At 41.0% G+C, this 16,270-nt stretch overlaps 1 protein-coding gene across 6 annotated transcripts in view; it reads right to left on the reverse strand.

The window, feature by feature from the left end:
- Il31ra (interleukin 31 receptor A) overlaps positions 1 to 16,270 on the reverse strand; it is a 69,138-nt gene that overhangs the window by 34,558 nt on the left and 18,310 nt on the right. For 5 of the 6 annotated variants that reach the window (XM_031360384.1, XM_031360389.1, XM_031360388.1 and 2 more), the window contains exon 2: positions 5,722 to 5,800. In XM_031360384.1, the coding sequence (XP_031216244.1) occupies positions 5,722 to 5,776 (55 nt within the window). In that variant the 5' untranslated portion in view covers positions 5,777 to 5,800. Of the gene's footprint in view, positions 1 to 5,721; positions 5,801 to 9,188; positions 9,298 to 16,270 lie in introns of those variants that run through there. The other variant, XM_031360386.1, reaches the window with a different exon arrangement.

A 16,270-nucleotide genomic window follows, 5' to 3' on the forward strand; every position in this document is an offset into this window, starting at 1 on the left:
CAGCAATATGAACAACCAAAAACCCTCTTAGAGGCAAAAGTTATTTAAAGTAAATATTAGATGTGCATGAACTACTAAGTGAGGAATCAAATGGACTACTCGGAATAACTGGGTTATGAATATGGACATCAGAAAAATTCAAAAATTCAATCTATGCTAAACCTTTGTGCATGATGTGTGCACAGCTATAGCTGATGTTCCTGGTAGCTCCCTACAGGACAGGAAAAGCACATACTGTCTCATCCTGAACAAAGCTCTTGTACCCTAAGGGGTTCCTAAATAGTAAAATTTACATATTAATAAACAATAGTGGGAATGAATTACATTGTCAGAATATGATCCAAGAATGGCATTGTATAAGGAAAATTCTGGGTGCTCATGAAAAAACTCCAAGAAAACAAGAATCCTGTGATCTCGGTTTCTCCAAAGCATGGAACTATTCTTGAACTGTGTTTCCATGCTCCTCCCAGGTGTGGCTGATGGACTGAGTCTACTTCAGATTATTCATTTCAACTAGTTATTGATTAATTTTTATGTGCCTCTATGGAAAAACATGTTTTTGCCACATGTGGCTTGTCCTTGAGATTGGACACTTTACTCATGTGACCCTTCTTAATCCCCATTGTCTGATGCTCTAAGTAACGTTGGCTACTGCGTGAGGCTTCAGTCCACCTTGGTTATTGGCTCCATTCTCTAGGTCCCACGGCCTCTAGAGAGGTGACATTACATCTAAATTTTTCACTGACTTATGTACAATTTGATTTCATCATGAATGTAGTCAACAAACTGTGGAAACAGAATCATTACTTTTGAATTTTTAAGATTTTCTTAATAAATTTTTACATTTTGCTTCAGTTGTAGATAGCATGAAATATAAAATACAATGTCACAATTTCTAGATCAAGATAGTGATTAGATCTGCTCATTAATGGGCATAAATTAATCATCAGATCTTACTATTTAGAATAAGTGTCATAAATTTTTCTTTTTTGAAAATTTGATTTCTAATATGTATAGATTCCTTTGTAATCTTAGATTGTGCTGTTTTGGGTGAGGTGTTTTGCACCGATATATTATATCGAGAACTGGGCTCATCAGCTATACCAGGTAATAATGGATTTCTAATACATACACAAATGCAAGAGCTGAGGGAAATTTTATCCTAAGGGCAATGTTCAACTGATAAACTCCTATTAATGTCTTTTGAATGTTTGACTAGATAATAGTCTTTAAGAGAAGGTATATTTTAGAGGGGAAATCGAGTCACAGTCACATATTAAATCAAAGCTTTAATGCTTCCCTAGAAAGGAAGTCTCTATTGAACAAGAAATAGAGAAGGGGGGTTGGGGAGATGGCTCCATGAGTAAGGGTGATTTCTGCAGTAGCATGAAAACCTGGTTCAGTTCCCCAGATGACACAAGAAGCTATACAAGGCCTGTAAACCAGAACTGTGTGGGAAGGAGGATTGCTGGGCCCTGACGGCCATCAGCCTAGTTCAGGGTCTCACAATAAAGACCTGAAAGAAACAAGGCAGAGAGTGAAAATGCAGACACCCAATATTCTTTTCTGGCCTTGGTCTGAGCAGATGCAGCTGTATGAGCACACATCTCTCCCCCCCCCCCACATACACATATATATACATATACACATACACATACACATACACATACACATACACATACGTGCTCATAGAAGAGAAGGGAGGAGAAAAGGAGGAAGAAGTATTGGTAATAATAGCAACTCATCCCTTCTAGCAAGGACCAACTGAAGAGGAGACTGGAATGATAAGAGGGCATAGCAAGATAAACATGCAAATGGGCCCCGACTAGCCATCTAGGCTAAAATCCTGTTTTACAGGGCTCAGCATGAAAAGGTAGGGAACTCTAGAAGAAGCTAGATTTCAGTACTCAGCACCAACTCCAGCAAGGCGTCTTCATTCTGAGTGGCAGAGGGGAGGCCTAGAGCAACTCTCCAGGTGAACCGCCTATAGGTGAGTATAGTATCCAGGGATTCAGAATCTTTCTTGTGTTCCAGGATTGGGGATGGGCTGAGGGTAGAAATCTATAAGATTAAAGTAGGCTGAGGATTGGGATGAAGGCATGTATACACAGAGGGACTTCTAGATCACAGGCAAATAACTTGATGTAGATACAAACTTAATACCCCAATGATCAGCTAAAGCCAGCTGACTCACAGTGACTAACAGACTGGGCAATACCAGATGGGCCAGGGAAGACCAGTGGAATGTAAGGACCCATTCCCATAGACACTAGTGCTAGAAAAATCCTGTTCTAATACTCAGTCAGCATCAGAAGAAAGAGCAAGAGAACAGCAGGAATTTTGGAAGTGGACATTTTTACCCCAGAAGGACTGAGTTAACCCAAGGTTGCTGGAAACCAGAAGAAAGTGAGACAGGGCTAATGAATAGCTTTTAAGGCTCTTCAGCTCTTCCTGTTTCTATATTCCTACCTGACTTTTCTTTTAGTCAACAGAGGACTTTGTTAGCTTAGTCATAGAAAATAGAGGTGTTCTATGCCTCTGTAATGCCTGAGCAACACTATCTGTATTTTAACTCTTTCAGAGAGGTATTACTGTTTACTAAGAAGGCAACAGTAAGGGGCTCCAGGATGAGTGACATTCATCCTTTTGTTTAGATTTTAGCATTTATGATTTTTAAAGGGCTCTAGATATAAGCATTTACATATGTACTTATTTACACATGTGTTCCATAATATGCACATTGTCCACATGTACAAAGGAGACCCCGAACAGTGACAAATAAGAACGAGGGAGAGCTAAATGCCTCCATATTGGTCTTCCTCCAACTCCCTCCCACAAGCTCTATATCTGTACCCACCACTCAGTAGTTCAGTAAGAATTTCTATCTTCACAACTTCGATGCCAAAAACCATGACAAAGACGGTGACTTGCAAGTTTAGACTTGCATAACAAGACCAAAATGAACTGAACTAGACCTAAGTAGTAGTCTGTGTTCATGGAGATTAGAAGGTGCAGAATTAACACATTCCACAAGGGCCCACACAACTTAACACGTCCCTGGGGAGTCTCTGGGGCAGCAAACAGAATGTTAACAGCCTGAATATTTCACAAATGTCACAGGGAAAGTCTCATAGAAGATGAACTAAGGGTCACACAAATATTCCCAAGAGAAATGATTCATTTGCTGACTGATTCACTCCCTATCTCCAGGACTCAAAGAGAATAGCAATATATTTATATGTATGCATGTGTGTTTGCTGCATGCAGTGGGTATAGTGTGTAGTGTGTGTGGTATACAGGGCTTGGGGGCATGTATAGGATTCACATATGCTGTGAGTGTGTATATTGAGGCATGTTTAACATTATGCTTGGGTACATATATCTTTAGCCTACATGGTCTGGGGGAGATGGCTCAGTCAACAATACATCTGCCATGCCACATAAATATGAAGACATAAGTTTCAATCCCCAGAACCCACAGAAAAGGGCTGTGTATGGCAGTGCACCTAGAACTCCAATCATAGTAATGGTGGATGGGCAGAGAAAGGCAGACCTTGAAGCTCACTGCACAGCCAACCTAGCCTAGTCATTGAGATCCAGATTTAATGAAAGCACTTGTCTCAAAAACAAAACAAAACAAAGCAAAACAGAAAAGGAACTTCACATGATCCTTGGGCCTCCACACACATGTAGGTGCATCCACATGCTTATTAACAAGTACATTTACCAAATACAAGTATGAAATAATAACCACAGTAATCTAGGTGGTAAGTTACTAATATAAAGACAGATATATAGGCTAATGAGACATTCATTCCCTGGAAGATAGCTCAGTTAATTAAGTTCTCCTTAAAATTTTCCAATCTGTTTGTGTAAAATCAAAGTCTGGCATGGTGGCACCACCATGTGGATGTGGACCCTTAGGTTTCACATGTAAGCCAAGCCTAGCCTATGTGGTAAGTTCCAAGCCAGTGAGAAACCTGTCTTTAAAAATCTCGAAAGTGGATGGTGACTGGTAACAAAGATTTCTTCTCATCTCCAGACTCACATGTACTCCACACAAACACACACAGACCCACACACAGTGGAATAATAGAGGCAAAGAAAGATAAATATTACACAGTCTCCCTTGGGTACTTTAAAAAAGCTGACCTCATGCAAGAAGACACTAGAACTGTCGGTAGTTAGAGGGAAGGACATATAGAAAGACACTGGTTAAAGGATATATAATTATAGCTAAATGCAAGTACTTCTTAAATGTCAGAAACATGCAAATGTATAGGGCCAGAGCAGAAAAGAGATTAGTTGTTGACCAGGGGTGGCAGGGAGAAGGATAGCTGAGGAAGGGGGAGACAAAAGGAAATGACTTCTAGTAGTTATAGTTTCCTTTTTGGATGAAGAAAATGTTCTAAAACGGACTATAGGAGTTTCTAAAGATTTGTATTTGTGTGTACCTGTGCTGGGGCACGTACCTGGAAGTGCCAGTATCTGCAGAGGGCAGGAGCTGGGTTCCTGGCCATTGTAAACTGCCGAGAATTGAACTATGGTCCTCTGCAAGGCAGCAAGCATTCTTGACTGCTGTCTAGAGCCATTACCCCTCTAGCCCTAAAACTGGCTGTAGGTCGTCACACTACTGAGCAAACCAGGAGTCTCTGGATCTTTAATGTTTTCAACAGAACTGTTGGACAAGAATTTTATCTCATTAAAGCCAGCTTCCAAAGACAAAGAAGCAGCTTTGGTTAATGTGTATTCAAATCCATAAGCAGGAGGAATCACATCTGTAGTTTCCAGAAATAAAACTGTCACCAGGTGTCAGGAAGAAAACGTGGCTCCAAAAGTTATTTTCCACTCAACCAGGGCGGTTTGCGTGGGGCTACCTTTGTTCAGAGCTTGTTGCTTGCCATACACAGACATTTGATGCAGGTATTACAGAAAGGCAGATTAAGTGCTCTTCAGGATCAGTATCTCTTCCTCCTGAACACAGGCAGGCTTTACCTCATTGGCCTTTTAAGACTGAGATTGACCACGGGGCATGCCTTGACCATTGGACATGCAAGAAACAATTGCTGCTAAATTGCATCTCTATGCCTTTCAATATTCAGCCCACAGTGATTTTTTTTAAAAAAAAAAAATCTTAACTTTTTTAAACATAAGTGTGATAAACTAATTGAATTTAAATTGCCATGGTTCAGATGTGATAAACCTTTTGACATTGGCACAAGAAACTGTCATGTACAAAGCTCATTCTTGGGAACCACATAATTGAACTATAAAAAACATTGGAAAACCTATCTCATAAAGTAAATTTACAATTTTATGCTGGTCTGTGTTTATGGCTATCCTTGGGCTGCCTAGCCCTTTGACACTGTGGCAATGATGTTTTATGATCTGGAAATAGGTTGGGTCTCATTCATAGTGTCCTGGAATGGATACAGTCTATGGACAAGATGTTGGACATATCTGAATGCACTTGATCTTTATGAGGTCAATCACTTCCTTTAAGAATGTGTGACGGAACATCTCTCCAAACTTACATGTGCAAAAGTATTTCTATTGTCAGCACACACATGCAAGCTTGTGCCCATGCATGGGCACACACATACATTAAAACTGGCTCAGATTCTGTTGTTCCTCTGTGGATACTCAGAATCCCTTTTTTCCAAAGTTAAAAATTCTTCTCCCAAAACATATGAACTATATGACCATGAAAGGCTAACCTACCTGCCAGGCTGAATTTGCAGAGGAGAGGGAATACCCACAGTGCCAAGGTCCACATTGTTCCAGAATTCACACCCAGAGGCTGGAGAGAAAGTTCAAAATGGTGTTAGTCAAGTAAGAGGCTGCTTCCCGTCTCTCTCTAACAACACTACTCCATTGACAGATTCTAGCATTTGGGCAGGAAGGGGCTTCATTTCCATCCCATCCCATCCCATCCCGTTCCACCCTACCCCACCCCATCATACGCCACCCCATCCCACCTTACCCCCACCCTACCCCATCCCACCCCATCCATCCTACCCCATCCTGATGGCTGTCTGTCACAACATAGATCTTTTCTGTTACATCAACCCAGTCCCCATTTTAAAGATGTATAGTAGCAATGGGTTCTTTGTTTGTTTGTTTGTTTGTTTTGTTTTTGTCCACAATGCACACCGCTCACAATGCACACTCAAAGCAAACTACCACCAAGAACAGGGCTAAGGCAGGCAGAAGGTACTATGAATCTGTACAGATCTGAAGCTAGCTTCTAGCCTTTGCCTCAGTAACTGAGCCCTGAGATAAATGGCTCAGAAACACAGGCTTCCCTGAAACAATGTTCTATGTCATATCTCCAAACTGTGTTCGCCTACCAGGCCCTCTTTCCATTATAAAATCATGATACGTGATATTTTAGTTTTGCACCTAGCTCTTTACTCGTAACTCCTTCCCAAAGGCAGGCCGTAGAAACTGACATTTCTCTTTCTTAAGGTGGGTCATGGAAACTCTATCAGAAACTCAATTTTCCCTGCTAGTTTTTCCTTTATCTCCTCTTTTTCCCTCCCTCCTCCCCTCCCTCTCTTCCTTCCTTTCTTCCTTGCTTTCTTTGCCGAGATAGGCTTTCACACTGTAACCAGGGTTAGTTTAGGGTCACTAAGAGCCTTATGTGGCCAAGGCTGACATTGAACTCACAGCAGCAATCCTCCCACCTCAGCCACCATAAGTGCTAGGATTCCGAGTTACCACACCAGCTTCTCCTGCCTTCCTATTTGCAAATGGGCATGAACCCTCTGACTATCTGTCCTTCTCCTACAGAATCAACAGTCATAAAATTCTTGTCATTGCAGAGGGAGCCCACTCTATTTCCTAGAGGAAGAAAGTCTTTACACACAGGGTTGCTAAGCTTTCCCACCCAACCTACTAGCAATTAACTCTATACACTGGGAAAACCCAAAGGCCATGTCCCAGGAGCTCTCAGACAGAAGAACCTGTAGACACCTTCAGAGGGTTGTGAGAGCCCACACTTCTACTCCACACCTTCTCCTATGCATCTCTTTATCTGTATGTTTTCTACTATACTTTAAACAAATAACCTGATAAGCCTGCTCCTCTGAGTTCAGGGAGTAGTTCAAGCAAATTAGCTAAACTCAAAGAAGAAGCCATAATGACAATGGTTCATAGGCACTTGGTCAAAAGCACAGATAAAATCACCCAAGGCTTGGAACTAGCAGATGTATTTTCAGGGAGCCAGTCTTGTGCCTCCAACCTGGGGGCTGTGATGTTCTACCTGGGAATGTGGTATCAGAGCTGAGTTGGATTAAAGGACCCCTATGTGGCATCTGGCGCTACAGAATCAATGGTTTGCTATGTGGGAAATCCCCACCCATCTGCTACTAGAAGTTTCTGTGATGACTATGGTGGAACAGCAGAAGAAATCAAGACATTTTTGGTTTGCCTACATAACTTATTCCCAGCAAATTAATCACTTTCCTAGACTCATTTCGAGGCCAATCTATGCCAAGATGACCTCCCTGAACAACCACAGAACATTCCTTTGACCCTCACCCACAGAGTTGCATGAATGGTGATTAGCAACATACCTTCTGCCTTCCCCTCATTCTGGTAGCTTTGTGAGAATGAACCTATTCAGTGCAGAGCCTGCTACATGGTAGGCATGTTTCTGTAGTACTGCTTATGTAGCATAGCTGTTAATAAGGAATAAAATGAATACTAGCTCTGGGCTAGGAGAATCTAAAGTTGAGGCAAACATAAAAACATAACTCATCTCAGGAAGAAATAAATGATGCTGCGTTTTCCTATGACAGATCACTGGATGTGCAACAGGGACAAAAGTGTCTTATTCATCAGCCAACTAAAGTACCTACTAGGTGAAAATACCTTGGGGCTGGCGAGATGGCTCAGTAGATAAGAGCACTGACTGCTCTTCCGAAGGTCCTGAGCTCAGATCATAGTAACCACATGGTAGCTCACAACCATTTGTAATGAGATCTGATGCACTCTTCTGGTGTGTCTGAAGACAGCTACAGTGAATGACACAGGAGCTAGTGGGCCTGGAGGGAGTGGGGCCGAGTTCAATTCCCAGCAGCCACATACATTATGGCTCATAGCCATCTGTACAGCTACAGTGTACTCATACACATAAATAAATAAAATAAGTCTTTTTAAAAAAGAGCTTGAAAAAAGAGAAGAAAAGAAAAGGAAAGAAAAGGAAAGAAAATCCCTTAAATAATAAAGCAGCGTGAGACCTGGGATCTACAGAAATAAAAAATGGTTAGGAGAGGCTGAATGCCTATAATCCCAGCATTCAGGAAGCTGAGGCCCAAGTGCAATTGTGACTTCAACAACATCCTACCTATCATACATAGCAAGTTTGAGGGCAGTTTAGGTGGCAAACAAGTTCAATTCACAAAACAGAGCAATGAAAATGTCATCAGTGGAAGGCTGGGTGGCTGGTTGGAGAACAGCACGGTAATGCCTAATGTTACCCTGGGGAATGTCTTCGCTCAGCATGTAGCTTCTCAGATAAAAGTCAGTATCAAACATCAAGGGAATCTTTATTTTCTCAAGGAAGAATAAATATGCCTTTAAAAATTTATTATGTGGGCCAGAAAGATGGCTTAGTAGGTAGCCATTTTGTGCCAAGCATGACAACTCAAGTTCAATCCCCAGGTTCCACATCATGGAAGAAGAGAATTAACTCCTGCAAGTTGTTCTCTGACTTCTACAGGTACACATACAGGTACGCATGTGCACGCGCGCACACACACACACACACACACACACACACACACACTAAAATTAAAGTTCTTTATCAAGATACAAATAAAAAACTCATAATCATTGTATAACAATGAAATGTTTCTCATCTGTTTCTCATTGTTAGAAATTTATATTAATCTGTTTCTAGTTTTTAGGAGAAAACATGTCTTTTAGCCTTCGCTCCCACTTACATGTTCAAAAGCATTGTTGGAATTAGAGGGAGGTCCAGCTATGGAAATTCTACAAAAACAGATGCTACCAGCCCAATAATTGAATTAATTAATATACATATTACCTATATAATAAAGCTATTACAATGGCAATAAGTTATTTTTCATCTATGGCTATTTCATGTTAAATGAAAATTTAACATATGATATTTTAAATTAATATCAATCATCCCTTCATTCCTTTATTATGAGAACACTTACCTGTTATTTGTGAGAGAAGCTTTAAACAGTTCACAGCACTATACCAGTCCCACACAGAGGCAAAGCTGGAGAAGTCACAGTTGGGGAGAGTGAATTTCTAGAAACTTAGACAGAAGCAGCTGGATTTCTTGGACTCATTCAGCATTGTGCACGGAGTGCAGAAGAGCCCAGCTCTGACTTCCAAGAGGCGGATTGTGGCTTCTTAATAAGGGACAAAGATAGAGAGGGCAGCCAGAGTATTTAAAAAAAAAAAAACAAAACAAAAAACTATGAATGAGTGAGATGCTATTACTGATGACTGTCATGCTATAATTCTTCCAGGGAGTTTGAGCAAAAAATGAGTAAAAGTCTTGGGTTTCTTTGTGTAGTCAGAGAGTGAACGTGACCTTAAATATTCCATGTGATCATAATCATGCAGGGAAGACACAGGGCAACTAAACATGAAGTAATAGCTGTAGAAATCCAACCAACACCCTCAGGACAGGGACCCTTATTCTAGTATGTTTGTCCTCCAGGGACTTTTCAGTGAAAAACCCTTGTCTCAGGGAGAGACAGGAAGTGATAGAATAGGATGCCAAGGGACCTTCACATGCTCTCATGGGATGGAATGCTTACACACACACACACACACACACACACACACACACACACACATGCACAGAGAGAGACACAGTGAGAGAGACAGAGAGAGAAAGAGACAGAGAGCAGTTTTTATCCAGTACTATTTATTGGGGGAAATTACAAAATGTTGTCACCAGAGTGATAGATTCTAACAGGACAGCCACAAGATCACACCACAGCCTTGGGAAAAATACCTCAGAACCAAGTCTCCTTCCCAGGTTGCTCAGAATCAGAAGGTTTTTTTTTTTTCTCTTTTTCTTGTAGAACATGATTTTAATATTTTCAACTGTTAATATTCAACAAACAGAATAATCACTTTAAGATATATTTTATTTGTTATGTCTCCCTTTTCATTTCTGATTTTATTAATTTGAATACTGTCTCTGTGCCCTCTGGTTAGTCTGGCTAAGGGTTTACCTATCTTGTTGATTTTCTCCTGGTTTTGTTGACTCTTTGTATAGTTCTTTTTAGAAGTTTTTTGGTTTTTTTTTTGTTTGTTTGTTTCTGACTACAGATTTAGCAGAAGGGGAAGCCCAGGGAAAGGGATGTAGGACTTCCTGTCTTTTTTTTTTTTTTAGATTTATTTATTTATTTTATTTAAGTACACTGTAGGTGTCTTCAGACACACCAGAAGAGGGCATCAGATCTCATTACAAATGGTTGTGAACCACCATGTGGTTGCTGGGAGTTGAACTCAGGACCTTCAGAAGAGCAGTCAGTGCTCTTAACCACTGAGCCATCTCTCTAACCCGACTTCCTGTCTTAGACCATCCTTCATGGGTCTCTTAGAATTCTTAAGTGAGGTGAACTTCATAGGAAAGTGACAAAGATTCTGCTGTGTTCCCAGGGAGAACCATCAACATTTCTGGATCCTGGATCAACAACTTTCACTTTGAAATGGAGCAGCTTGATGGTAATTGGTCTTCAGAGAAAGACCCCCTCCCAGAAACTGGCATTCTCACACACAGGAAACACATTTGAAAGGTAGAGGCCCAGAGTTTCCCAACAATGCAATGAATATGTCAATGGTTGGACTCTTAGCACCTGCAGTGATGCCAGGTCTGCACCTTAAACTCACTGATTACACCACCAAGGACATAATCTTATGGCAGCTGCCATCAGAGATGAGGAAACAACCCAAACCATTACTGCTGGCTACAAGCAGTGGCCAGGAAGAAGTAAGAGAGGAAAAGTAGGAAGAGTCTCCTGCCTGTTGTCTCCACCTTCCCACATCCTGTCACGAGCCACAAAGTGCCACAAGGGGCAGCTGTTCTCTCCCTAGCAATCCTCCACTCCACACAACACTTTTGGTATTTCAAATCTCAGTCAAGGTTGGATCCGTTCAACTATTTGTCAGCTGACAATACTCTACCCAGTAGAGTAAAACTATCAACCAAGTCCTATTAGACTGTGAGAAATTCTGAGGGACTGAGTATCTTAGCCAGGGTTTGTATTCCTGTACAAAACATCATGACCAAAAAGCAAGTTGGGAAAGGGTTTATTCAGCTTACACTTCCACATTGATATTCATCACCAAAAGAAGTCTGGACAGGAACTCACACAGGGTAGGAAATTGGGAGGCAGGAGCTGATGCAGAGGTCATGGAGGTATGCTGCTTACTGGATTGCTTCCTTTGGCTTGCTCAGCTTGCTTTTTTATAGAACCTAGAGCTACCAGCCCAGGGATGGCCCCACCCAAAATGAGTCCTCCCACCCTTGATCACTAATTGAGAAAATGCCTTACAGCTGGATCTCATGAAGGCATTTTCTCAAGGGAGGCTCCTTTTTCTGTGATAACTCCAGCTTGTGTGAAGTTGACACACAAAACCAGCTAGTACATTGAGTAAGGCTGGGCAGCCTGCTTGACGGCTTCATCACCTCTAGTGTGAAGTCTGAACCTTTATGGTCACTCACATTTGTCTTTACAAAGCAACAGGCTGCCCTGCTCAGTAGGGTTGACTAGAGTACAGCACCTCAGAATTCCTCACAGGCTCTGGTGTCTCATTTTTCTTCTTTTGCTTAAAGAGAAGGGTCCCCTGTTCTCATTTTCCTTTGTTGCTGTGTGTATAGGTTCATGTGTGCATGTGTGAGCATGAGTATAGGAGGCCAATATTCAACAGATGAGTCCACCATGTGGGCACTGGGAACTGGAACAAAACAACAAAGAAAACTTGTCCTCTTGAAGAGCAGGCAATGCTATACCATCTCTCAACCCCATTCATGTCCTCATGAATCTAGTGCTCAATGATTCAGCTAGATTGACTGGGCAGAGTTCCAAAGATCTTCCGGTCCCTGCCTCCCCAGGGCTGGGATTACAGCTATGTGCTGCTGTGCCCAGTTTTTCTATATGGGCTCTAGGGAGCTGAACTCATGTCCTTATGCTTGTGTGGCAAGCACTGTACTATCTAAGCCCCCTCTCATTCTCTTAAATGCTGATTTGGATCCTGAAATAATAATAATGGTCTCATCTTTAAACAGCACTTACACATGTATTTTTACTTAGTTCTTTGAAGTAAACAAGGTAGACACCTTTATATTTATATTTCATATTTATTTAAATATTTAAGATTGTGTAAAGTATATTTATCTATTACATTTTAGGTTAAGTTATATGAAATTTCTACTTTCATAAGTCAAACTCAGTCAAATATTGGCAATTTAAACTTAATAAATAATGGTCCCCTTGCCTTTTTATATGAGGATATGGAATGCTTTCCAGGATAAAATTAAGAGACATCAGATATTTGCCTTCAGTCTCAAAGTCAGTAAGCCCACTTAGGTAGTGAGCTGCTTTCAATGACCAGCAACTAGACTGGCAAGAACCCAACCACATTGTAACAGTAAGAACCTACTGGGTGCTAATTACATTATATTAATTGTCCACTTGCCTCCAAATCCCTGTAGAGTTGGTCTTACCTCCACTTTATAGATAAGCAAATTGAACATCAGAGATAGTCTGTAAATATTTCAAAAATAACAATTTGTGAGGGACAAAAAACCAAATCCAAGCTCCCCAGTACAGGCTCTCAACTACAGCTATAGGGTAGCTCCAAGTTCCTCAGTACAGGCTCTCACTACAGCTATAGGGCAGCTCCAAGTTCCCCAGTACAGGCTCTCACTACAGCTATAGGGTAGCTCCAAGTTCCCCAGTACAGGCTCTCAACTACAGCTATAGGGTAGCTCCAAGTTCCCCAGTACAGGCTCTCAACTACAGCTATAGGGCAGCTCCAAGTTCCCCAGTACAGGCTCTCAACTACAGCTATAGGGCAGCTCTCAACTACAGCTATAGGGTAGCTCCAAGTTCCCCAGTACAGGCTCTCAACTACAGCTATAGGGCAGCTCCAAGTTCCCCAGTACAGGCTCTCAACTACAGCTATAGGGTAGCTCTGAACTGGGGCTGTGAGGCAGCACTGAACCAGAGTGAGTGATTCTCCCTCATCTCTCCTGCTTCAAAACTCCACTACCCACACGATTTTGCTCCAAATCACCCTGCTCTGAGTTTTCTCTAGTCTATAGTTTAAGTCTGTTTTGTTCAGAACATTTCACTCTGGATCCCCATGATTCCTCACTATAACTTTTAAAAAACATGACTTTCCAAAAGAGTATAACCATCAAAGGAATAGTCCACACGATGGGGTTCTGATCCATAATTTCAGCAAGCAAACACACGTAGTAGGAGAAGGAGAATCTGATTATCAGCAAATGAGTCCTCACACTCACCGTCATGACTAGGTGGTACCCCATAACATCCTCCTGGTTCAAAGGATGCTCTCGGAAACCAATGCTATGCTCAAGCCAGGGTGCACCAGGTGCTTTATCCTCAGGGAGATGTGTGCTTCCTGTGCTTATCTGAGGACTTTCCCTTGACTTTTAAATCCAGCCCAACCCAGGGTGGCACTTACTCACTTATGCTGAGAAATGAGCTCCATTTACAGTAATGGCACAATTAAATAAATAATCAACTGCTTCTGTTACACCACTCAACTTTATAGGAAGTGTCATCTGAAAGGCCATAAACAACTTAAGAAAATTACTCAGTTTTCAAGTTTATATTCGGGAAGTCCTGATAAATGTGGCAATGGATATGAAGTGTTGGGAGTATCCTCAACTCAAGAAAAATAAATATTCAACCATGACATTCTATGTAATCCAGGAAGGAGTCAGAGGAGGTTTGTAATTCTTATTTCTATTTAAGCTGAACAGTGTTGAAACCCAGCTTAGTCACCAACACAAATGCTGAAAACTAATAGTATATGAATCCGTTACTATGTGTTGGGATTAGTACTAATAACTTTAATTTTCTCACTTGATCTTCATAATAATTCTGTGTAATTAACAGTATTCCTACTGCAGAGGTGAAGAAATTGAATTCAGAACAGCTGAGAAAGTGTATAAAATGTGGAGCTGTTCTGGCCACTTTAAGTTAACTTGACACAAGCTCATCTAAGAAAAGGGAACTTCAATTGAGAAAATGCCTCAGGCAAACCTGTAGGGCATTTTCTTAGTTAGTGATTGATGGGAGAAGGCCCAGCCTATTGTGGGTAGTACTATCCCTTGGGCAGTGGTCCCAGATATAAAAAAGCAGGCTGAGCAAGCCATAAGGAGCAATCCAGTAAGCAGCACCCCTCCATGGCTGCTGCATCAACTCATGCCTCTAAGTTCCTGCCCTCTTTGAGTTCCTACCCTAGCTCCCCTCAATGGACTGTGACTCAGGTTATGTAAAACAAATAAACCCTTTCCTCTCTAAGTTGATTTTGGTCATTGTATTTAATGCAGCAGTAGAACAGTAACTAATATAGGAGTCTGGAGCTAAACTAAGCCACCTGGTGATGCTTCTTTCCTATACACCAAGATCAAATTAAATGATTTGGGGGATTCCTTGGCATACCGCACCTATGCAACATTCTGTTACTGGCTGATGAAATCATCAACACAGAAAAATAATAATACCAGAGAAGAGGTTGTGGTACAACAGGAAAGAAACCCAGTCTAAGTTTTAAGACAAGATATGTTGCCACACTGGTGTTTATTTATTTTAAATCCATGCCCCACATTTCTTAGGCAGTGTTCTACTATGTAGAAGAAATTAGCTGAAACACAGAGAGAAACAGACCTAGTTGTTTATATAGTAAACATAAATGTATTTCAAGTGTTGTTATAGTGTACTACATAGGGAAGCTAAATACCAGAAAGTACAAAGTACTTCTTTATACAACCAATACATATATATATATATATATATATATATATATATCCTGCCTTGAAGCATGTATCAAAGGGAATTCTACTTAAGACATGGATAATTGAAACTGTAGAACAAAAAGCAATATAAAAGAGAAAACAGCAAATAAGAGATGATTTTTTTTTGAAAGTTGGATTTAAGGGGAAGTCAATATAAATGAAGAGGAAAAGGGACAAATAACACTAAGGATATTTGATAAAGCTTCAATGAATCATATTGTGTTATATTTATCTAAAATTATACATAACATAAATATACCCCACACACCTATATGTGTATACATACATGTATAAATGAAATTATATCACTTGGGCTGACATCGCTCCTTGTAAGAGCAATACACTAAGAACCCCATGGCACCAGTTATGAGAAACCTCTGTAGCTGGTGTTTGCTACTTTGTGGGATTTCCCCCACCCTTTATCTCTCTGGGGATCACTCCCTCACCCATCACTAGATAGGAAAGACAGAAGGATAGAGGGGAAAGCGATGGAGAGAGAGAGAGAGCAAGAGAGAGCGAGCGAGCCCTGAATCTAATTTCTTTCCTTTTGTTTCTTCCTTGAGCATGACTACTAACAAACCACAGCTCTCCTTGAATGCCTAACAACCACCAACACCTGCCTATCTGTGCTAGGTATATAAGTGCTCTAGCATTTATATACCCTCTGAAAAGTTCCCAGAATTCCAAATGTCACACAAAGAAGAGACTATCTGCAGCTGACAAAACCACACCTCTATTAGAACAATGATTTCACTGTCAGCTGCAGCAGACAATCTGAAGCAACTCCGTATCCTTACACCTAGGATTAAAACAAAAGCACACTCTTATAATATTCCTGTGTTTTCTAAGGAATCCAAAATTCCAAAAATCTCACTACAAACCTCCATTTGAACTGTTGGTCAGGGTAGTTCAAGTGATTCCTAAAGCAATATAGGCGTCGGCTGTTGCCCTTAGTTGCCTCTCAGTCTCACCCAAGGTTGAGTTCCTATAGCTGAAGATGGTGCACACTTTGGATACAGAACTCAGATTTTAGCTGGTTCTAATCTGATGCCCTCCTTTCTGTGGTCTAGCTGTAATGATGGCAGAAAATGCAGCACTATGCAAGCTGCCAAGGGAGAGAAGGATTCAACAGTGTGATTCCAATGAATTGTAACAGTGATTCCAATGGCCAGTGGCAAGATGTCCCTAAGGATGCAATAGCTTGGCAGTAACTAATAAGAG

This window comes from Mastomys coucha, unplaced genomic scaffold (genome assembly GCF_008632895.1).
Source record: "Mastomys coucha isolate ucsf_1 unplaced genomic scaffold, UCSF_Mcou_1 pScaffold8, whole genome shotgun sequence".
NCBI classification, from domain to species: Eukaryota; Metazoa; Chordata; class Mammalia; order Rodentia; family Muridae; genus Mastomys; species Mastomys coucha.